General features: G+C 35.1%; 1 protein-coding gene across 7 annotated transcripts in view; it reads right to left on the bottom strand.

Annotated features, from left to right (window-relative positions):
- The window catches only part of pnpla2 (patatin-like phospholipase domain containing 2), a 31,237-nt gene that overhangs the window by 2,533 nt on the left and 3,704 nt on the right, over positions 1-25,000 (bottom strand). For 6 of the 7 annotated variants that reach the window (XR_012400089.1, XR_012400088.1, XR_012400087.1 and 3 more), the window contains exons 3-8: positions 21,472-21,537; positions 9,835-10,047; positions 8,364-8,424; positions 5,864-6,040; positions 2,174-2,306; positions 1,719-1,841 (exon numbers count right to left, since the gene is read on the bottom strand). Coding sequence is in view for 1 of the 7 variants with exons in the window: in XM_005174256.6 (XP_005174313.3) it covers positions 1,719-1,841; positions 2,174-2,306; positions 5,864-6,040; positions 8,364-8,424; positions 9,835-10,047; positions 21,472-21,537 (773 nt within the window). In the remaining 6 variants the exon portion in view is untranslated. Of the gene's footprint in view, positions 1-1,718; positions 1,842-2,173; positions 2,307-4,251; positions 4,400-4,908; positions 6,041-8,363; positions 8,425-9,834; positions 10,048-21,471; positions 21,538-25,000 lie in introns of those variants that run through there. The other variant, XR_012400092.1, reaches the window with a different exon arrangement.

Below are 25,000 nucleotides of genomic sequence, written 5' to 3'. Positions count from 1 at the left end.
ATTGAGGGCACAGATTAGGAAAAAGTTCAGCTGAGATTAAAAAAAAAATACTAAGATTGTAATTTATATTACAAACCAACTTTACCCAGCAGTGTTTAGAACAGACTTTACAGAGCATGTTGTCGATTAACTAAGGGTTTAGTGTTTCAGACTTTTTCAGTTTAACAGCATGAATTTTAATTGATTTCATTTAAATTAAACCTTCTTATTATTTATTTCATTTTAAATTCTTAAATTAATATAATAAAAGTAAACCAAACATTTACTTAACATGATTAACAACACTAGTATCTTGCAAGATATTTAGGAAAATATGATCTACTGTCATCATGGCAAACACAAAAGGAATCAGTTATTAGGAATTAGTTATTAGAGGTTATCAGGGGTCGCCACAGAGGAATGAACCACCAACTTATCCAGCATATGTTTTATACAGCTGATGCCCTTCTAGCTGCAACCCAGTACTGGGAAATATCCCTCACTCATTTACACTCATACACTACGGACAATTTAGTTTATTAAATTCACCTATAGCGCATGTGTTTAGACTGTGGGGGAAACCAGAGCACCCGCAGGAATCTAACGCCAACATGGGGAGAACATGCAAACTCCACACAGAAATGCCAGCGGACCCATCCGGGGCTCAAACCAGTGACTTTCTTGCTGTAAGGTGACAGTGCTAACCACTGAGCCACCGTGTCAGCCATAATCATATATATATCTCTTTATGTTTTATTATTTAAAATATTAATTGTATAAGCATTTAAAACATTAAATAAAAAGTCTAATATTAATTCTACTATTAACAATCTCTTCTTTCCTTCACTTACAATTCTAACTCCAAATGCCTAATTATAAAAAAGATTTTATAATTAATAATTTTGTGTTATTTATTTCATTAAATGTTTAAATTATATTTTATTTAGGGACATGTGATAAATATACTCTATCTAATACAATTTACTAGTTATATACAGATGTATAAATAACTAATAATACTAATATTAATATAAATAATAATATATTTTATGTTGAAAATTTCCATAAATTTTTAAAAATAAATTTACAACTTAAATACATTATTATAAAGATGTCAATGCTATATAATAATAATAATAATAATAATCATTATTATTATTATTTAATTCATAAAAATAATAATATTATAATTAATAATAATATTTGAATTGATAACTATAATATTATAACTAAAAATACTAATAATATTCAAATAATAATACAATTAATTCATAAAAATATTTTAATAAATATTAATAATATTGTAATTAATAGCAATAATAATAATAATAATATTAATAATTATAGTAATTTAAAAATAATAAGAATAATACATTTTATTAATAATAATATGTTAATTGATAATAATAAAAATATTATAATTAATAATTCTAGTAATATAATAATAATAATAATAATACATTTCATTAATAATAATAATAATAAAAATAATATGTTAAATGATAATAATAATATTATAATTAATAATACTAGTAATATAATAATAATAATACTTTAATTAAGAAAAATTATATAATAGTAATAACAACAATATTTTAATTGATAACAATAATAACAATATTATAATAATTATTATTATAATAACAATTATTATTATTATTATTATTATTATAATATTATTATTATAATCAGTCCTCCAGCATTCAGTAGTGCTCCAGTGTAAATGTGCAATTTCTCACCGTGCAGAAACCTGCTGTGACGCACTGCGGCCGGCGTGAGAGAAAACACTGTTGAGCAGCTTCAGCGTCTGCTCCTTCATCCAGCCCACGTCCTCCTGAATGTCCGGCAGCCACTCCAACAGCCTGAACACACAACCAGCACATCACTACAAACACTGAAACCAAAGATGCTCATCTAGTGTGAGGAAATGGTGCTCATTATTGGATGAACTGTCCCTAAATGTATTTTGGGATTTGTTGTCAAATGTTATTTGGCACACCTTTAATAGATTAATCGGCAGAGTCATTCTAAGTCACATTTGAGCACTTTCCAGATGCGTTTTCAAACTTTTGCAGCACTGCAAAAGTGGGGCAAAGTACATATTACGATGCATGATACTTACACATGCTATGATGTTTAATAAGTGTAATAAAGGATTTATGAATCAGTTTGTGTGTCAGCAGAGAGATGTTACCTGATGCTGACCGACAGAGCCGACTCCAGAGGAAGAGTGTACGGCAACAGGATAGCAGAAGCCATTCTGACAGGCAGCATGTTGCTTAACGACTGAAGAAGACTCCGCCTCTCCCGACAGGCCTCCACCAGTGCTGACGAGAGAACACACACACACACAAACACACACTGTCAGAAACACAGAAACAAGTCAAGCATAAGTAAATAGTGAGTGCATTTTAATCTTTGAGTAATCTGTCCCTTTAAGGTCTGTGACTGTGTGAACATTTCAATATTTCAGAGTTTAAAACATTTGGCCACAAGAAATGTTTTTTTTTTTAATATTATATTTTTATTTTCTTAAAGCAACATAGAGCGATACAGAAAGCAACAGCAATTGTAAAGACAAAACAGAAAAAAACAATCAAAAAATAAAATAATAAAATGAAAATAAAAGGGACATAAGACAGAAAAAAGAAGTTTTTAAAACCATTATTACATCAGTTCCTCTACTATTATACATGGGTCAACAATGTTACACCTATATATCTAGGCCAGTGGGCGCAGGCAATATGGTGATCTTGCAGACGATAACAGTGTTATACCATTAAACTGTTGTTCTGGGCGTTTGACAGATAATTAAAAAAGGGTTTCCAGGTGGCTTCGAAACCGGCAATGTTGTCAGAAAGATTGTGTCTTAATCTCTCTAAATGTAAAGTGGTGGAAAATTCTGAAAGCCAGGACTTAAAAAGTGGTTTTGATGGTGTTTTCCATAAATAAAGAATCATTTTTTTAGCTAACACCATTCCATATTGAACAGCTTTTTTAAATTGTTGACTGAACCCACGAAGTGAGTCAGACCAACCAAAAACAGCGATTGCTGGATCAGGGGCTAGGTCACAAAAATAAGCCTCAGAGTAGAAGTTGAAAATTTCGCTCCAAAACTCAAAAAGTCTTGGGCATGACCAAAAAAGATGTCCTAAAGAGCCTTCCGCAGATTCACATTTGTTACATTTAGAGGAGATGGAGGGGTAGAATTTATTAAGCTTAACCCTGGAATAATGAAGCCGACACAAGAAATGTTTAATAAAGTAATATACAATGAAGACTGTCCAGTGTTGATTATTCAATATCTGTACCAGAATAGTCAATACCTGAAAACTCATTCACTTTTTTCTTTATATTTTATTTATCTCTGCTTGTCATTTATTTGTTATATATTATTTGAGATTCACTCCTCTACAAAATCTCCCCAATTAATCGAACTGAACTTGTTAAACCATCTGGTGAAATTGTATTAACATCGTCAGAATTATTAGCCCCCCTGTTTATTTTTTCCCCAGTTTCTGTTTAACGGAGAGCAGATTTTCTTCAGCACATTTCTGTACATAATAGTTTTAATAACTCATCTCTAAGAACTGATTTATTTTATCTTTGCCATGATGACAGTAAATAATATGTGACTAGATATTTTCAAGACACTTCTATACAGCTTAAAGTGACATTTAAAGGCTTAACTAGGTTAATCAGGGTTAATTAGGCAGGTTAGGGTAATTAGGCAAGTTATTGTATAATGATAGACTATATCGAAAACAAAAAATAGCTTAAAGGGGCTAATAATATTGTCTGTAAAATAGCTTTTAACAAATTAATAACTGCTTTTATTCGTGCCAAAATAAAACAAATAAGGCTTTCTCCAGAAGAAAAAATATTATCAGACATACTTTGAAAATTTCCTTGCTCTGTTAAACATTATTTGGCAAATATTTGAAAAAGAAAAAAAAAAATCAAAGGGGGCTAATAATTCTGACTTCAACTGTACATCACAGAAATACAAAATATCATAATGTCAGATTTTTCCAATATCGTGCAGCTCTAATTCAAGTATACAGATATTTGCCAACTAATTTCCACGACTTTTCCAAAAACTTTGTGGGCTTTTCTGTTTTTACAAAACGTTTCCAGGCCTGGAAAATGCCACGTTAAAGTTCCATGACTTTTCCAGGTTTTCCATGAACCCTGATTATGTTTTGTTTCTGTATTTTCGTTTTGAATATCTAAGTTGTATAATTTATAAATGTGTATTTTTTTCCTTTGTTTCTTGTGAGATTGTCACCATCCTGCACTTTGTCTCCATTCCCCTAGAGGTCCCTGTGTTTCCCCTCTGCCATTGTTCTTCCTTGTGTGTTCTTGTTTACTTAATTTTGATCACCTGTGACTTGTTCCAGCCTGTGTATTTAAGTTGTCACTGTAGCTGCGTCCCAAATGGCACACTATACACTATGCACTTATGCACTTACACACTCAACAGGATAGTATATGTATGTAGTGTCGTCCCAAATGGCACACTAATGTTTTTTTACTAAGCGGAAATTCAAACCGTTTCCCTGATGATGTTTGACGGTTGCCAAATTAGTGAAATAAACGAACGAATTATCAAATAATACCTGCCATGAGTATAACCACATTCACCATCAGGAGCTGCTATAATCACTCTCATAGGAGAATTTTGCTTTCACCATCCAAAATAAATAAAGTTATCCAACATGTGTTCCGATAGCTCCGCCCCTTCCGCTACGCAAGCAAACCTGCGGTCGTTGAGTGCGTGAAGTGTCCATCATTACACACTTCACTTTACCGGCTGAATGAGTGCATCATCCAGGTAATTAAAGTGCACTTAGAGTTTTCAGTGTGAACACACTATTTATACTACAAATGGCATAGAATATTGCATAAGTATGCGATTTGGGACGCAGCTTTTGTCTGTGTTCCTCACTCGGTTTTTGAGTCATCTCTGGTGAACTTGCCTTGCGTTTCCCTTAATCTCCTGAGCTACGTCTAGTAAGAGTGTTTTATTTTCCTTGTTTCTTTTGGGTCCAACACAACTTCCCATGTGGCTTAGTGGTATACACACCGGTTCCCACACCAGAGACCTGGGTTCAAGACCCGACGTGACAGAGATAATAGATCATGTGACCCGGAAGTGTACAAAAAGGAGCACCTTACTGTGATGAAGGCTGTTTGATGAAGAGCCGTGTGCTTGTAACGTTACATGATTCGTGTCAGCCTTTTTTAATTGAATAATTTGGAGCTTTGGTGTTGTCGCCTTTTTAAATATATATTCTTAAAACGGTGCCATATGTGTCCCAAATACATGTGACGCAACACCGCGACACACAATAAAAATCTTGTCCATGTTAAAAGAAGTTTTTATCCTGTGGTGACACAGGACATTTCTAGTTTAGAACTGCTTTCTATTTCCGTGACTTCGCAACAGAACAACAGCATATACTACTATGACAATGATATCCTCAGGTACTGATTATGGGTTTATTCAGAGTTAAATGCTCCCAATGTGAGTTTGAACACTATTTTACGTGACATTTATTGCCATAATACTGAAAGCAGCAGCAGATCTTGAAAATAAAATAATTAGCAGACGATTTGACAATGAAAGTCAGAACTGTGATTCAGTGCAAACCAACAACATCAGTCACTCAGTAGCCTATTGATAATGTTCATAGCTTTAATATGTATTAATTAGATTAAAAGCCTTTACCATTTCATTAAGAGTGCAGTGGATATTATTTAAATGTTTCTGTTGCATCACTTTTAGTGCAAACAGACAAATAGTCTGTCTCTGGGATCTTGTTGGGACATGGTGTAAGTCAACAGGAGGGTTAAGCTAAACTGAAGTGTTAGCTGTGAGTACCTTTATGTACTCTGGGTGGCAGATGCTCAAAGACGTGCTCCTCCATGCTGGAGCGATGATCATCAGCTTCTGGTTCTCCTTCATCTCTGCGCTCTTCATCTTCACCGTCAGACTCCTCATCAGCTCCTTCAGCAGCAGCGGCCAGCGCTCGATGCGGCCCTCGATACTGTAACAGACCTGAAACACACACACACACACATACATAGTAAATATACTTGTCTAAAGCGATCGACAGCTTCACAGATATGAATGTGGATGTTGGGAAAGGCAGCAGGAAGATTTCACAAATATTTGCATGTACAGTTGAAGTCAGAATTATTCGCGCCCCTTTGAATTTTATTCAAAAATTTCCCAAATAATGTTTAATAGAGCAAGGACATTTTCACAGTATGTCTGATAATATTTTTTCTTCTGGAGAAAGTCTTATTTGTTTTATTTCGGCTAGAATAAAAGCAGTTTAAAATTTTTTTTTACCCAATTTTAAGGTCAATTTTATTAGCCCCTTCAAGTTATATTTTGTTTTCGATGGTCTACAGAACAAACCATCGTTATACAATAACTTGCCTAATTACCCTAACCTGCCTAGTTACCCTAATTAATCTAGTTAAGCCTTTAAATGTCACTTTAAAATGTATAGAAGTGTCTTGAAAAATATCAAGTAAAATATTATTTACTGTCATCATGGCAAAGATAAAATAAATCCTTTATTAGAGATGAGTTATTGAAACTATTATGTTTAGAAATGGGCTGAAAAAAATCTCTGTTAAATCGAAATTGAGGAAAAAATTTTCAGGGGGGCTAATAATTTTGACTTCAACTGTATATAGTGACCTATATGACCATAAAATTAGTTTTGGTTGATGGTTTATAATAAAATTATGATAATTATGATAAATTATTATAAAATATTGTTTGTTAAATTATTGAAAAAAAAAATATATATATATATAATTGTATGTTGAAATTTTAGAAATACATGACAATTTGATTTAATGTACACACAGAAATACATAAGAACACACACACACACACATGAAATACACACAGAAACACAAAAAACCCCAAATAAACACACACACATACACAAAAACACATTTAAATGATTAAATAATAATAAATGAAGCAAAAGTGAAATTAATCACATAAGAAATATTTATATTATGTCTAAAGAAATTGGATTAAAATCAAATGAATACAAAATAAATGTTAAATTAACGAAAAAGTACAAAAATTGATGTTAAATTGTGTAGAAATTCAAATAATACATTTTATTTTAAAGCCCACACACACACAGACAGACAAAAACACACAGACACACACACACAAAATTAAATAATGAATTATAAAGATAAAATATTTTAACAACAACTATAAATAAATATAATTATATTGTATTTAATTAATTAAAATAATTAATAAAAAGTAAGTAATTATGCACATCATTTATAACGTTATACACGTATAATAACACTTAAACATTATTATATGACATATTATACATAATTTCTTACAATCATATATAATTTGCTTATTCATTTATTCATTAGTCCTTTTATTATTTAGGGGCCGCCACAGCGAAATGAACCGCCAACTTATCCACCAGTTGTTTTACACAGCGGATGCCCTTCCAGCTGCAACCCATCACTGGGAAACACCCATACACTCTCATTCACACTCATACACTACTGACAGTTTAGTTTACTCAATTCACCTATACCACGTGTTTGGACTTGTGGGGAAAACCGGAGCACTCGGAGGAGAACATGCAAACTCCACACAGAAATGCCAACTGGCCCAGCCAAGGCTCGAACGAGCGACCTTCTTGCTGTGAGGCAACTGTGCTAACCACTGAGCCACCATGCCACCTCATATATATTTACACCACATAAAATCATATATAATAAAATTTTTAGGCAAGAAGGTCGCTGGTTTGAGTCTCGGCTGGGCCAGTTGGCATTTCTGTGTGGAGTTTGCATGTTCTCCCCGTGTTGGAGTGGGTTTTTTCAGTTTCCCCCTTGGTTCAAACATATGCGCTATAAATAAACTAAATTGTCTGTAGTGTGTGTGTGTGTGAATGAGTGTGTATGGGGGTTTCCCAGTACTGGAAGGGCATCCGCTGCGTAAAATATATGCTGGATTAGTTGGCGGTTCATTCCGTTGTGGCGACCCCAGATTAATAAAGGGACTAAGCCGACAAGAAAATTAAGGATTTTCAATTTGAAAGTGTAATGCCAGCAATGTACACTAGAGGTCTCTGCAACACCAGTCAATCTCTCTGCTTTACTACGGTACAGTATAGTGCTGATTTATACAGCGTAATAATCTCCCTCAGCACAGCTGTGAGTCAGCAGACAGACAGATAATAAATGTCCATCCATAAACACCTCTGATAACTCCAGTAGCTGCTCATATTCAGCAGGAAATGAAGCGTGGTGCTTTGGTCAAATATGCTGATGCAGAAACGCTCACTGCCCTCAGCAAACATTTCCAAAGGACTCACCGTTCTTCTTGAGGAAGAGCAAAGCGTCTCTGTAGCCCTGCTTACACATGCTCTTCATCACCTGAACACACACACACACACACGCACACACACACACACACACACACAGTTTGTTTAAAAAATTGGTATGTTAATTCACAACATTTGAACTGTATAAAGTTCGATGGGGTCTAGAGGAGTGTGTCTGTCTGTGTTTGTATGTGTGTGCGCTTCAGTGTGTGTCTGTGCTTATTTCTGTGTTTGTGTACTTGAGTCTGTCTGTCTCTGTATTTTTTTGGGCTTGAATCTGTCTGTGTTTGTATGTTTGTGTACTTATGTGTGCTTCAGTCAGTCTGTCTGTCTCTCTGCCTGTTTGTCTTTCTCTGTGTGTGTGTGTGTGTGTGTGTGTGTGTTTGTCTGTGTGTGTTTGTGTGTATATGCCTGAGTTTGTGTGAGCTTGACTCTATCTGTTGTGTATGTATTACTCTGTTTGTGTGGGTTTGTGTATGACTGTCTGTTTGTGTGTGTGTGTGTGTGTGTGTGTGTGTGTGTGTGTGTGTGTGTGTGTTTATTTGAGCTTCAATCTGTCGTTGTGTGTGCTTGAGTCAGATTGTGTGTGTGTGTGTGTGTGTGTGTGTGTATGTGTTTGTACGTGGCTGAGTTTGTGTGTGCTTGAGTCTATCTGTTGTGTGTGTGTGTGTGTGTGTTTGAGTGAGTGTATGTGTGTAATTGTTTGTGTGTCTTTGATGTGTGCTCTTGTGTTGAATCTGTCTCTGTGTGTGTGCTTGAGTCAGTTTGTGTGCGCGTGTGTGTGTGTTTGAGTTTGTGTATGCTTGTGTATATTGTGTCTGTTGTGTGTGTATGTGTGTGTGTTTGACTTTGTGTATGCTTGTGTATATTGTGTCTGTTATGTGTGTGTGTGTGTTTGTTTGAGCTTGAATCTGCCTCTGTGTTTGCTTGAGTCTATCTGTTGTGTGTGTGTGTGTGTGTGTGTGTGTGTGTGTGTGTGTGTTTATTTGTGCTTCAATCTGTCATTGTGTGTGCTTGAGTCAGATTGTGTGTGTGTGTGTGTGTGTGTGTGTTTGTATGTGGCTGAGTTTGTGTGTGCTTGAGTCTATCTGTTGTATGTGTGTGTGTGTATGTGAGTGTGTAAGTGCTTGAGTCTGTGTGTGTGTACATTTTGTGTTTTTGTGTATGTATTTGTGTATGTGTGTGCTTGAGTGTGTTTGTATGGATGTTTGCATTGTTGTGTGTGTGTGTGTGTGTTTGGGTGTGTACTGTATGTATGTGAGTATTTGTGTGTCTGTGTCTGTGTCTCTGATGTGTGTTCTTTTGTGCAAGAGTGTATGCAGGTGTGCTAGTGTTTCTTGTGTACGTGTGTGTGTATGTTTGTGTGTGAGTGAGTGTATGTGTTTGTGTGTTTTTGATGTGTGCTCTTGTGTTTAAGAGTGTGTGTATGTATGTGTGTCAGTGTTTCTCATGTGTGTGTTACCAGTGGATCAGGTGGGAACAGTGCTCTGGAGACTCTGTAGAGGTTGGCGAGTGTGAACTGGATGGAGGTGTTGGTGAAGCGCAGCTCGTGGATATTAGTCGAGCTGACGTCTCGAGGACAGATGTCACTTTCTCCTGAGAACGGAGACACGGTGATGGTGTTCTTCAGCTCGTACTGCGGCAGATTATCACTGATGCCGCCGTCCACATACCTCTGTAACACACACATAAAGGTTTGTTGTAATATCCAAGTGAGGACAGCACATAGACCTCAATAGTTTTTCTTTCAGATTAATTATACCCCTAAACCAACCCTCACAGAAACAAGAGCACATCATTAGATCCTCATCCTCTGGCTGATTTATAAGCACGTTTAACTTAATTTAAGCATATTTTCAGCAGGAGAAAACCAGTGAAATGTCAACACTAGTGCTCCTTTTGATATTCTTACTATATAAGTGAGGAAAATAGGTGTGGTTAGCAGTGCTGCCTCACAGCAAGAAGCTCACTGGTTCGAGTCTCGGCTGGGTCAGTTGGTATTTCTATATGGAGTTTGCATGTTCTCCCCGTGTTGGTGTGAGTTTCCTCTGGGTGCTCCAGTTTACCCCACAGTCCAAACACATGCGCTATAGGGGAATTGGGTGAACTAAATTGGCCATAGTGTATGAGTGTGAGTGCAAGAGTGTATAGGTGTTTCCCAGTACTGGGTTGCAGCTGGAAGGACATCCTCCTCATAAAACATATGCTGCAATAGTTGGTGATTCATTCCACTGTGGCGAAGACGAATGAAAATGAATGAATGTGAGCAAAACTGACTCGCACACATACACACATGTTGGTACTTGTGGTTTACAGGGACTCTGCATAGGCGTTATGTATTTTGTACAGCAAAAACGCTTATTATGTGGCCCTGACCCTAAACCAGACTCTCAAATTAGTTAAATTTTAATTCAATTATATTATTAGTTAAACTATTACTAAATAATTGTGAAATATTTATGTGTATTTTGAATTACAAGGACATCAGACATGTCCTCATAAACTACCTTAATAAATCACAGCTAGTAATAGAGTACAGCTCATGCCCTTGTCATTCATTCATTTTCCTTCGGCTTAGTCACTATTTCAGAGGTCACCACAGCGGAATGAACCACCAACTACTCCAGCATATGTTTTACGCATTGACGAGGTGGCGTTGTAGGGAGAGCTGTCGCCTCACAGCAAGAAGGTTGCTGGTTTGAACCTCGGCTGGGTCAGTTGGCGTTTCTGTGTGGAGTTTGCATGTTCTCCTCGCATTCGCGTGGGTTTTCTACGGGTGCTCCGGTTTCCCCCACAGTCTAAAGTCATGTGGTACAGGTGAATTGGGTAGGCTAAATTGTCTGTAGTGTATGTGTGTGAATGAGTGTGTGTGGATATTTCCCAGAGATGGGTTGCAGCTGGAAGGGCATCCGCTGTGTAAAACTTGCCGGATAAGTAGGTGGTTCATTCCACTGTGGCGACCCCGGATTAATAAAGGGACTAAGCCGAAAATAAAATGAATGAATGAATGTTTTACACAGTGGATGCCTTTCCAGCCACAACCCAGTACTGGGAAACATTCATACACACTCTTGCTTACACACACACACTCATACACTACGGCCAAGTTTATTCAATTCCCCTATAGCGCATGTGTTTGGACGGTGGGGGAAATCGGAGCACCCGGAGGCAACCCACATCAACACGGGGAGAACATGCAAACTCCACACAGAAATGCCAACTGGCCCAGCCAGGGCTCAAACCAGCGACCTTCTTGCTTTGAGGGAACAGTGCTAACCACTGAGCCACCGTGCCACCCATACACATGTCATTATACAAAAAAACTCCAAAACTAGTACACACAAATAGACGTGCTCTCATGTACTGGTGGGGACATACAATAATGTTGTGTCTAGTATACAATCTATATATGCTCTTCCCTCTCCCAACCCTCCCCCTAAACCCAACCCTCCCAGGAAACAATCACCATTTCACATTTTCAAAATTTCATTCTGCCTATTTGATAAGCAAGTTTACCCATAGCGACCTTAATTCTGTGTTTTCAAAGTCCCCATGAATCTGTGTGCATTCAGGTTTAAAGGTGCAGTATGTAAGTTTGACACCCAGTGGTTGAACTAGGTATTGCATACCTGGTTCAAAACAACCGCAAGCGCAGGTTGCCGGATTGAGGACAGGAGCGAGTGATTTATAACTTGTTCTAAATAAAAGCAACAGCACGCAATAGAGGGAATATTTTCCATATTAAAAGGAGTTTTATACTAACCAACACCTCAAATTGATATATTAGAAAGGCTTCTATTACTCACAGATAAATAACAGAAAACTGACACCTTAGGTACACCTCATGTGTCTTATTAAGTGTTAAATAATAAAAATGTGAGTTTGAATGCCGTTTTACATGATATTTACTGCCATACTACTGAAAGCAGCAGCAGAAAGTTCACCTCAGATCTTGAAAATAAAATAAACTGTCTGAAATTGAACTTTAGAACCAAACACATATCAGTGATTCAGCATCTGCATTTACAGTTTTTCTTGGTTGTTTACACACAATTACTTGTACTACAGACACAATTTCTACAACATGTAACTGATGCACCAACCCCCTGAACCAATTCTGCGAAACTACAAGCACAATTCCTGCTTTACACTCAAACTGCAGGTTTAAAACACACTTTTTTTCAAAACACAACACACAATTCTCTGCATTTTACACAATTTTCATGCAGAAAATCTTTTGTTTTCACAAGGAACACACTGTCATTCACAATTGTAAAGTCAGTTGCCTTACTTTACATACTAACTCATCACGAGTAAACACTTATCGCACACGTAATGTTTACGCTCGTAATATTTATATTATTTGCTAATTAATAACCGCCTCACGTGGAACTCTGGAAATCTGCTCATTTTGGAGTCTGATACCGTCTGCTAAAACTTACACACAACACCTTTAAATGGCACTTAAATATAAAAACAAGTACACATATCCAAACACATAAGCTAATCCAGGCCTGCACACACACACACACACACACACACACACACACTGAGTCATTCACTGGCACGAGCCGCTAGGCAGGCGAGCCACATGCCAACACAGCAAACACTGACTTCTGGACAGCAGATCTCACTGATCTGACATCAGCTTCACCTTTTACCTCTCTGTGACTAATGACTGACTCGCGTCCGCCACTCATTAAGTGGCAAACACACCATACTGAGACTCAAGCTTTTACTCAGTTAGCCAACTAACTAACAAACTGAGTGAAATCTGAAAGAACTGATCTGAAAAAAATCAAGAGATAAAAAAGATATGCATAAATAAAGAAAATAAATACATTTTGCATTGCAATGTTTTTATAATGTGTAGTTTAGTTGTTTTATTATGTATGGTGTGTGCTTGCATATGTAAGGACTATTGTGTGTGTGATGGTGTGGATATATACTTATATTTTGTGTACATGAATGCTTTTATTTCAGTATATTTGATAAGTTTATGTGGTCTATTTTAATGCTTTCGTTGTTGTTTGTGAGGCACTTTGAGTTGCATGTATGTTGGAAAAGTGCTATACAAATAAAGTTTATTATTATTATTATTATTATTAGTTTTACGATGAAGGAAAAGTTATATGTATCGTTGAAATTGAAATATTTAGCTCCCCTGTATATGTTTTTCCCCCAATTTCTGTTTAACATTTTTTTAACACATTTCTTAACAACTCCTTTCTAATAACCGATTTATTTTATCTTTGCCATGATGACAGTACATATATTCTTCAAGACACTATTATTCAATTTAAAGTGACATGTAAAGCCTTAACTAGATTATTTAGAGTAATTAAGCAAGTCATCATATAACAGTGGTTTGTTCTGGAGACAATCCAAAACAAACATTGCTTGAGGGAGCTAATAAAATTCACCTTAAAATAGTTCTTAAAAAATTACAAACTGCTTTTATTCTAGCCGAAATAAAACAAATACGACTTTCTCCAAAAGAAAAAACATTATTGGAAATACTGTGAAAAATTTCTTGCTCTGTTAAACATCATTTGAGAAATATTTTTAAAAGAAAGGAAAAACTAAATCACACTCTCAGAAATAAAGGTATGCGAGCTGTCACTGGGGTGGCACCTTTTCAAAAGGTACAAATTTGTACCTAAAAGGTCCATATTAATACCTCAAGGCTACATATTAGTACCTAAAAAGTACAAAAGTCTTCCTCTTATAATTTGTGAGTACTAATATATACTTTTGAGGTACCAGTATGGACCCTTCAAGTACAAATGTGTACCTTTTAAAAAGGTACCACCCAGGCCCGGATTGGCTAATCGGAAGGACTGGGAAAATTCCCGGTGGGCCGGTCGGTTTTTTTGGCTGCGAGAGCCGTTGTCCCTAGCTGCTTGCACTCTTAGCTGTTGCATTTTTTTCATTTATTTATTTATTTGACCATATCCTCACTCTTTTTATTTAATATTTTGCAGCAGCTCTGCTCTTTTTATTTATTTTCTCGCAGCCCCGGAAGCAAAATGCAGCCTGCAGGTTAATGATGTTGTAACTATCATTCGACCCCAAAGAGCGGCACCTTATAGTGACTATAAGATAATTAGAATAATTAATATGAATGAATATTACACCTGTACATCTGATGATTCACCACAATAATAACTCTGACATAGCTTGATCAGAAATCTAAAAAGGGAAGAAAAAGTTTAAGCCATTGTGGTCCAGTGGTCAGCGCGATGCGTTGTGATGCTGCCGTTTCGAGTTCGAATCTCACCCAATTACTTATTTATTTAATTTTTAGTGTTAAGTCATATAATACTGTTTGGGTTACTCTTGTAGGTGTAAATCTTTTGTTTTTATTTTTTGTGTGGCCACCGTTACAAAGGACTGGATATCTATAAAGAATTTTGCACAGAATATATATTCAGATAATGCAGGAAAGGACATTGTGATGTTTTAAAGAATAGTGTTGGAGATTTTAATGAGATTTTAATGTTCTCATATTTATGAAAAACATTTGAAGTTCTAAAGCAGCTGTATCCTTGAAAAAAGACAAGATCGTGTCATTAGAAACTGAATTGGAAATGACCTTATTTTAATATATTTAGGAGTGAACTGAGGTGGGCCGGTCTAAGGCTTGAAACTACAGGGCTGAAAAGGAGTCCCACTCCGGCCCTTGTACCACCCCAGTGACAGCTTGCATATCTTTATTTCTGAGAGTGCAGGAAGGTGAATCATTTTGACTTCACCTATATATGTATTATTTCAATAAAAAATATTTCCGTGTAATAAAAATTAAATGTGCATTAAAATAAAATTTTGGTGAGCTGGGTGAAAAAATGCAGGATTTTTTTTTAAATGTCATGTCTAAATATGCAAATTATGTTTTTATAGTTTGTTTGTACTGTAGTATTCACTTTAAATCAAATTTTTCAACCCTGGTTATAGGATTTCAACATACTTTAAAATATCTTCTTTTCTGTTTTTATTTTTTTGTTCACCTTTTATTGGGATAGGATAGTGAAGGACAGAGAGGAAAGCATTGGGAGTATAGAGAAATCGGAAGGATGGGCATAGGACCTCGAGCCGGGAATCGAACTCGGGTCTCCCTGAGCACTATGGTGCTATATGTCAGCACACCTAACCACTGGGCTATTGGCGCCAACTCTTTTGCAAACCGACTCAAATTGGTTTGGAACAAGAGAACGGTCAATAAACAATGACAAAGTTTTATTTTTGGAGTATCCCTTTAAATATTTTAAGTATCCCTTTAAATACACACTAACTTGCAAATATTCACTAAGTACTATTATTAATTGCTAATCTATATACAGGGTTCAATGCTGAGGATTTTTTCAACTTCAGTGGTTCAGATTTTTACTTGCCCTGCCAAAACTTTCACTGGTTCCCCATCAAAATAACGTCTGTGAATTTAGAATTAAAATGTTTAAAAAATTTAAATAAATGTATTTTAATGTATTAATAATTCCAAGTGTTTTGGAAACAAAAAGAGCAGTATGGAAAATGTGCAGGTATTTTATTGCAGTTCTAAATGATTTAACAAAAGGTGGCTGCTTTGCCAAACTGACCGCAAACAGTAAAACCTTGCTTTATTTTTATTTTTTGTGGTGTTGTACCCACATAAATGTTTGCTTCCAAGACGTTAGCCTCATAATTTGATGTCGCTGCCTCTTCGCTGTACTCATTCGATTCGAAGACTGTATTTGCACGCAATTGATAAATAGTCGCACTGTCGCAAGCAAATTAAACTTTAGTAGCAAGGCAGCACTAGAATGATCGGGCCATTAACGATCCTGTCAACTGTTCCGAGTGTCTCTCACGCTGGCAATCGCACAGTCCTTGTTGTTAAGCCCTGATAAACAGTTGAAGTCAGATTTATTAGCCCCCCTGAATTATTCGCCCCCGTTTATTTTTCCCCCAATTTCTGTTTAATGAAGGGCTGATTTTTTCAGCACATTTCTAAACATAATAGTTTTAATAACTCATCTCTAGTAACTGATTTATTTTATCTTTGCCATGATGACAGTAATTAATATTTGACTAGACATTTTTCAAGACACTTCTACACAGGTTAAATTGACATTTAAAGGCTTAACTAGGTTAATTAGGTTTACTAGGCAGGTTAGGGTAATTGCAAGTTATTGTATAACAATGGTTTGTTTAGCAGATTATCGAGAAAAAATATAGACTAAAGGGGCTAATAATTTTGTCCCTAAAATGGTGTTTAAAAAATGTAAAACTGCTTTTATTCTAGTCGAAATAAAACAAATAAGACTTTTTCCAAAAGAAAAAACATTATCAGACATACTGTGAACATTTCCTTGCTCTGTTAAACATCATTTGGGAAATATTTAAAAGAAGAAGTCAAAAATTCGAAGGGGGCTAATAATTCTGACTTCAACTGTATATTAATAACTACTAACATATTGCATGTATAAAGCAAGAATCTGGATACTGCATGAAGTCAATTTCAAAATTCTTGTTTCACATCTCTTTTTCACTCCATGATCAACATGTTTTTTTGTTTTTTTTTGTGAGAGGCATGTGTTAATGGGAAGCAGAAAAGCAAAGCATTGCTTAAAAACACACAAACAAGGAAAAAACAACTGAGAGAACTGGAGCAAAGATCAGAAAACTGCCAGAGGTCACCAAACAGACCAGAAGAGAACCCAGTAAACAATCACTTCTACAGTACGTCACAAAAAAACCCCTATTGATCCTGCCACAGAACATCTGAATCCAAAACCAACACAACATCTTTCTTTACAAAAAGCAGCAGTAAAAATGGCAGTTCTGCATTTCTCAATGACACACAACCTTTTTAAAAACAGAAGTTGCTTTTTAGGGTGGATTTACACAATGTTGCGGTCATCATTATGTCAAACATCAGGGAAAAAAATATATGTTTGCTGCTTGTTCATACTAATTTAAAATGAGCTGAATCAACACACGGTTTCCCCCACAGTCCAAAGACATGCAGTACAGGTGAATTGGGTAGGCTAAATTGCCCAAAGTGTATGAGTGTGAATGAATGTAGATGTTTCCCAGAGATGGGTTGCGGCTGGAAGGGCATCTGCTGCGTAAAATTTGCAGGATAAGTTGGCGGTTCATTCTGCAGTGGCGACCCCGGATTAATAAAGGGACTAAGCCGACAAGAAAATGAATGAATGAATGAATCAACACAACTTAAAGGTGCAGTAGGTGACTGTCTTTAGAAGCATTTTTTGTAGTGCTGGTTGAAAGTCTCTTCGCATTCCAATGGTACTGATTAACGTAAATGATCTAAATGTATTTATATGTATTTTTATATTTTGGGTAAGGCATAAAACTAAAAAATGTTCATCCTATTAAATAGATTCGGGCCAACATCTCTCATAATTCCGATAAGTAGGCCAGGTTCTGTTTTAAAACTGTTTTAGCTTTACGCAAAGCTGATGTGACGTTAGATGTTGTTGTTACAAATGGGTTATATCTTCACAGAAATGTTGTAATTGATAAGACTATTTTCAGTTTCATAAGGGACCTTTTACAGCATCGATAATGTAGATTTTAATTAGTTTAAAAACAAAACACAAGTAAATAGCGCTATTCCGCCTAGTTTCCCTATATTGCTCTAAATATTTACTCTGAAATAGCATGTGTGTTTGGCTTGCACGCTGCCGGACAAGCACTAGTCGCTTTTAACAGATGAGAGAGGGTTCTTTAGCTGTGCTCGTATTTGAGGAGGCGTGGGTCTAGACGGCAGGGGAGGGACTGTTATTCAGAGATTTATGCTAAGCTGTTAGCATTGTGGAATTTATATGGGTTACACTTAAACAAACAAATTTAATTTAGTAATGTTCAACTTAATTTGTTTGAATTCAACCCAAATAACTTGTTTATGATCACTTCACCTAAAATATTGAGTAAATTTAAAGAATACACTTTGAATAATTTTTTCAGAGTACTTACAGCTGAGGTCAAAATTATTAGCCCCCCTGAACTATTCACCCCCATTTAATTTTTTCCCCAATTAATGTTTAATGAAGAGCAGATTTTTTTTAAACACATTTCCAAACATAATAGTTTTAATAACTGATTTATTTTATCTTTGCCATGATGACAGTAAATAATATTTGACTAGATATTTTTCAAGACACTTCTATTCAGCTTAAAGTGACATTTAAAGAAAACTAGGTTAATTAGGTTAACTAGGCAGGTTAGGGTAATTAGGCAAGTCATTGTGTAATGATAGTATGTTCTGTGGACTATCAGAAAAAAAATAGCTAAAAGGGGCTAATAATTTTGTCCTTAAAATGACATATAAAAAATTTAAAACTGCTTTTATTGTTGCCGAAGTAAAACAAATAAGACTTTCCCCAGAAGAAAGAAATATTATCAGACATACTGTGAAAATTTCCTGACTGTTAAACATCATTTGGGAAATATTTAAAAAAGAACAAAAGATTCAAAGGAGGGCTAATTATTCTGACTTCAGCTGTAATACATGCCTTCCAAACTCCGCACATACACACGTTCATCAAACACTGTAATAAATGCTGGGTTCCACACAATCGATTTGTGTGTTGAGTTTTGACCAATTTAAGTGGATTGAACATAAAACAATAAAGTTGCCCCAAAAAAACCCTCAAGAGTTGTGTTGTTTCAGCTCATTTTAAATAAGTGTTGAGTGTACACACGTTTCATTTAGAGATGTACAATTTGTAAAAACAATTAAATCAATTTGTGTTGAAACAACACGAGGGAATTGTGTGGAGCCCCGCATTTGTATAGTGTTTACTTTTTAGTTACTTTTGTTTGTAACAATTTGGGAGTTTTTTTGGGACAACTTAATTGTTTTATGTTCAATCCACTTACAATTTGTAAAAACTATTAAGTCAACTCAATCAATTTGTGTTGAAACAATATGAAGGAATTGTGTGTAACCCACCCTTTCTTACAGTGTTCATTCTTTATTTACTATTGTTTTAACCAATTGGTGAGTTATTTTGGGACAACTTGATTGTTTTATGTGTAATCTACCTAAATTTGTCAAAACAATTAACCCTCTACCGCACAAATTATAATAAACCTATTAAAATATAGTTTTTCTTTTCTTATAATAGCTTAACTTGAAGTGATGTAAATAAAATTGGGGAAAAAAAACGTTTTTTAAGGTACTTTATGATATGTTGCCACATGGCAACAACGTCCAACAGTGGATCTAACTTAAAAACTTTCCTTATAATTAATAATTTTGTTGTTTGAAATGATTTAATTGGTGTTTAATAAGCTTTAACATAGAAAAATGTTTATTTATTATACTATATACTATACTACACCTCTCTTATCTGCCTCAGAGCTGAACTGTCTCTATCAAATGTCCAGTCTGCATCCTTCTCATGGTTACTAAACCCATCTCATCCTCACTTTCATCTGCAGGAAGAGTCAGTTCTGTCCTTTTCTTCTTTCACTTACCATGGAACACGGTGGTGCTCGCTAATACACTGTTCTCTGTATTTATATCTATTAAAAACAGCATTACCATTAAAACTAGATTTTATCCATAATGCAAATGCCATTAACATACGACTAATCAACATTATTACTAGCATTCAAGTTGTTGTTGTTAAAAGCTGAAAGTTCACATCTGACCTTGCTAGCTGGCTAACCCATTATTGAACGATCCACTACTGCACAATGCCGTTTGGTAACACACACACACACACACACACACACACACACACACACACACATTTGATTGACTTACAAAAAAAACTAATTTGGTTAAAAAATATTTGAGTGGTGAATATGTCATCATAACTTACTGGAGGTGATGTCTCAGATTTTTTGTGGATCTCACATAATTTGATCCTTTGTTTTTATTAACGTTTACATTTGCCTTCAGCAACTACTCACAATAAAAGCCAGTCTGTCAGAAATGGCGCTACAGAAAAACACTGCACGTCATGTGACTTAACCAAAGCACATCATTGGCTACTCTAAGGTCTTCTCTTTCCAATATAAAAAAAATATATTGTTGATTTTAAAGAAACAGTGGCAGAGAAATGAACATAAGTATCATGTTGCCATATGGTTACACCGTGTAGAGGGCTAATTCAGCTCAATCAATTTATGTTAAGGCAACATGAAGTTTTTTACTACTGTTTGTTACAATATGTGACTTTTTTGGGGACAACTTTACTGTTTTATGTTCAGCCCACTTAAATTTGTAAAAACAATTAAGTCAACTTAATCAATTAGTGTTGAAACAACATGAAGAAATTGTGTGTAACCCAGCTATTTTTACAGTTTTTTATTTACTGTTTGTTATTACTTTGTTTACAACTGTTATTATTCCTATCGAGTAAGAGATTTAAACGCATACCTAACATGCACATGATGTTTTCAACAAATCACATTTTGTTAAAGAAAGACATTTTCAGGCCTTTAAAATACTAATTTTGTGTAATGGATTAATATTTGTTTTTTATTTAGGGGACAATGTGCAGCATGTAGTAGTGCGGTACAGTAGCACAAACTGATATACATTTACATTTAGCAGATGCTTTTATCCAAAGCGACTTACAAATGAGGACAAGGAAGCAATTTACACAACTATAAGAACAACAATGAATAAGTGCTGTAGGCAAGTTTCAGGTCTGTAAAGTCTAAGAAGAAAAGTATTAGTAATTTATTTTTATTTATTTTTTTTTAGTACAGTAAGTGGTATATCCAAAGAAGCAATTGCAGATTAGGAAGTGAAGTGGAGACTAAATAGTTGTGTTTTTAGTCGTTTCTTGAAAACAGCTTTGTAAGCAAACATCAGAGCTTTGAATTTGATGCGAGCAGCAACTGGCAGCCAGTGCAAACGGATGAGCAGCAGAGTGACATGTGCTCTTTTAGGTACATTAAAGACCACTCGTGCTGCTGCGTTCTGAAGCAGCAGAAGAGGCTAATAAAACCAAAGATATTAATACCAAGCAAATCCTGACATGGAGATATGTACAGTAAGTGAGCACAGAAAGGCAGATCCTATTGCTGTTTATTTGAATGAATTATTTTTATAATTATATGTGGACTGGAGACTCACCACTCCTTGCAGGGTGGGCGGGATCAGGCCACAGTACACAGGAATATAAGCACTGCATATACACGCCTGCAACACAGCAGAGTTACACATTACAAACACATCACACATCTCAAGCATGAACATTTATTATTTCAAAAACCTTAAATATCATCAGATCTGAAGCATGCGCATTTACTGTACATGATTCAAAACAAACATGATTATCATGTGATCTGAAGCAGACATTTACTTTAAATTAAGGTTTAAAACATAATATGTTATCATAAGCATGGGCATTCACTAAAGCATTGTGATCTAAAGCATGCTCATTTATAGTAAATGATCCAAAAACAATACCATATAATCTGCATTTACTGTAAATGATCTGAAAACCAAAAATATATTGCTATCTGAAGTATATACTGTAAGTTACCTAACAAAAGCAATATTGTCATTTGAAGCAACCGCATTTACTGTAGAGCAGTGGTTCTCAAACTGTGGTACGTGCACCACTGTTACGCGGGCTTCCTTCTAGTGGTACGCAGAGATATCAAACGTGTCATATGTACATGCTACATTTCACGAGTTCACACTTGCCTTCGTTTAAGTATAAAGCATATTTGGCGTGCTGTCCGGGGGGAGGGCTCTGAGACACCCCAACTCGAGTTATTCCCCTTATCAGGAACAAAGAGGAGTTGGGATTCGAGCGAAGTATCTAGCCGGCCCCAGAACGCTCCCCCTGGGAATTTAATGCAAGTGGTGAGGTGACCAGGTGGTGGAGGGATGCTAAAGTCGTGAGATGCTGAAGGTAAGACAGCTTTGGTATATATAGGGGCTTGTTCAAGAACTGATTTGATAATGGGATGATTGTCAATGACGTATTCGATACTGAAGCTTGTGCGCATGCTCCTTCCGAAATTTGTTTACAAAACATCACATATTTCAAAATTTATCAAAAGTGTTTTACATATGAATATGACATATACTATTATTTATTTTTATGACATATAGCCTATATTTTTAAGGTCCAGGCAACATTTCCAGACGTTGATGAATTGGCTACTATATGTTAATGCTTTACATTTAAGTACAGCACTTTTCGTTTTACTTTTTAAGAATATTAACTTACCATTTTTAACTTTTAAAAGAACATTTTAATATAAATGTTGACGTTTTAAGTTTGCTTGTTTTTTTACATATAAGCACAGTACAGTGTTAATGTTCAGACTATTTATAATGTTTTAAATGGCTGACAATAATAACTATTCTTAATAACAGAAATTAATCTGCCACATTTTAGAACTGTGCAGAGTTGTAGCTGCTTTACTGGGCCTACTACGCTACTGTATTTCAATACTGCTTATTATGGTGGTACTTCGAGAGACAATTTTTTTCTGAGGTGGTACTTGATGAAAAAAGTTTGAGAACCACTGCTGTAGAGTATTAAAAACCATTTGATAAAACCATTGGTATCTAAACCATTTACAGTAAATGTATTTTTTAATAAAATAACAAATGATCTGAAGCATACAACATTTATTGGCTGCGTCCGAAACCGCATACTTCCATACTATACAGTACACTAAAATCAGTATGCGAGCCAAGTAATATGTTTGAATTCATATAATTCTAAAATCAGTTTGCGAGAAGTACCCGGATGACTTACTACTTTCGGCGAGATTCTGGAGTGCGCATCCCATGCACTCTGCGCAATCCCATGATGCTCCGTGAGAAAATTCATGAATGGGAAGGAAGCGAGGCAAGTGACGCAGGTAGGTCACGTGACCATGACAAAATGGCGGATGTAGTACGTCCAAATTCCATTCATACTTTTCACATTCATGCTGTATAGAACGCACTTTTCTAACAGCCGAGTAGTCCGTTTAAATTCAAATGCAGTACCTACTGAGTAGTGGTTTCGGACGCAACCATTGTGAATGATCTAAAGAAACAATATTGTGATTCGAATCCTGGGCATTTACTTTAAATTATGTAAAAACCTCAACTCCATGTGATCTGATACATGTACATTTGCTGTAAATTAAACCATTATAGTAAAAAACAATATAGTAATCTGAAGCAAAAGTATTTCTTATTATTTTTTTTTCTTTTTCAAATATTTTCCAAATGATGTTTAACAGAGCAAGGACATTTTCACAGTATGTCTGATAATATTTTTTTATTCTGGAGAAAGTGTGATTTGTTTCATTTCAGCTAGAATAAAAGCAGTTCTTAATTTTTTAAACACCATTTTAAGGACAAAATTATTTGCCCCTTTAAGCTATATTTTTTCGATAGTCTACAGAACAAACCATTGTTATACAACAACTTGCCTAATTATCTAAACCTGCCTAGTTCACCTAATTAACCTAGTTAAGCCTTTAAATGTCACTTTAAGCTGTACAGAAATGTCTTGAAAATATCTAGTCAAATATTATTTACTGTCATCATGAAAAAGATAAAATAAATCAGTTATTAGAGATGAGTTATTGAAACTATTATGTTTAGAAATGTGCTGAATAAATCTTCTCTCCGTTAAACGGAAAAAGGGGAAAAAATAAACAGGGGGGTTAATAATTCAGGGAGGCTAATAATTCTGACTCCAACTGTATATATAATTATAAATCCATGACTTTTCCAAGACTTTTCCAGAACTTTTAAGTACATTTTTATGATGTAATGTTTCATGTAATGTCTACATATAAATGATAAATAATAAGAAAAAAAATTATGTTCAAAATTATTACAGCATATCATAGAACATGCAACAATCTATTTAGTTTTAATTTGTTTTTTATATTTATGTAAAATTGATTTTGATAATGCTTACACAGCACTAACAATGTGAGAGCATGCTTTTGGCCAAAAAAAAAAAAAACTAAAGACAACTAACCTATATTCAAGCTAGAGCTGCACAATATATTGTTTCAGCATCGATTTTGCAATGTGTGCATCAGCAATAGTCACGTCGCAGAATATGCAACATACACCCTTCACTTGTTCAAACATTTATGAGTTTTCTTTTTTTTAAATAGAACACAAAAAGATTGTAATTTAATAACTCCTATAGTATTAAAAACAAGTGAAGTGTGAGCAAATAGCGAGTACATTTTAATCTTTGAGTAATCTGTCCCTTTAAGGGGGACAGTGTGAACATTTCAATATTTCAGAGTTTAAAACATCCGGCCACAAGAAATGTTTTGTAACTTTAATAAAGATTAAATAATATACATTAAAGACTATCCAGTGTTATTATTCAATATCTGTTCCTGAATAGTGAATACCTGAAAACTATCATTCGATTTTCTCTTATTTATTATATTTTATTTATCTCTGCTTGTCATTTATTTGTTATATATTATTTGAGATTCACTCCTCTGCAAAATCCCCAAATTAGTCTAACTAAACTTGTTAAACTGGTGAAATTGTATTAACATCGCAATATTTATCACAGAAATACAAAACATGGTAATGTCAGATTTTTCCAATATCTGCCCTAATTCAAGTGTACAGATATTTGTTCAACTAATTTGAATGTCTTTTTCCAAAC

This window comes from Danio rerio, chromosome 25, assembly GCF_049306965.1.
Source record: "Danio rerio strain Tuebingen ecotype United States chromosome 25, GRCz12tu, whole genome shotgun sequence".
Lineage (NCBI taxonomy): Eukaryota > Metazoa > Chordata > Actinopteri > Cypriniformes > Danionidae > Danio > Danio rerio.
The sequence above is the reverse complement of the archived record's forward strand: the minus strand, read 5'-3'. Positions and strand labels throughout refer to the sequence as shown.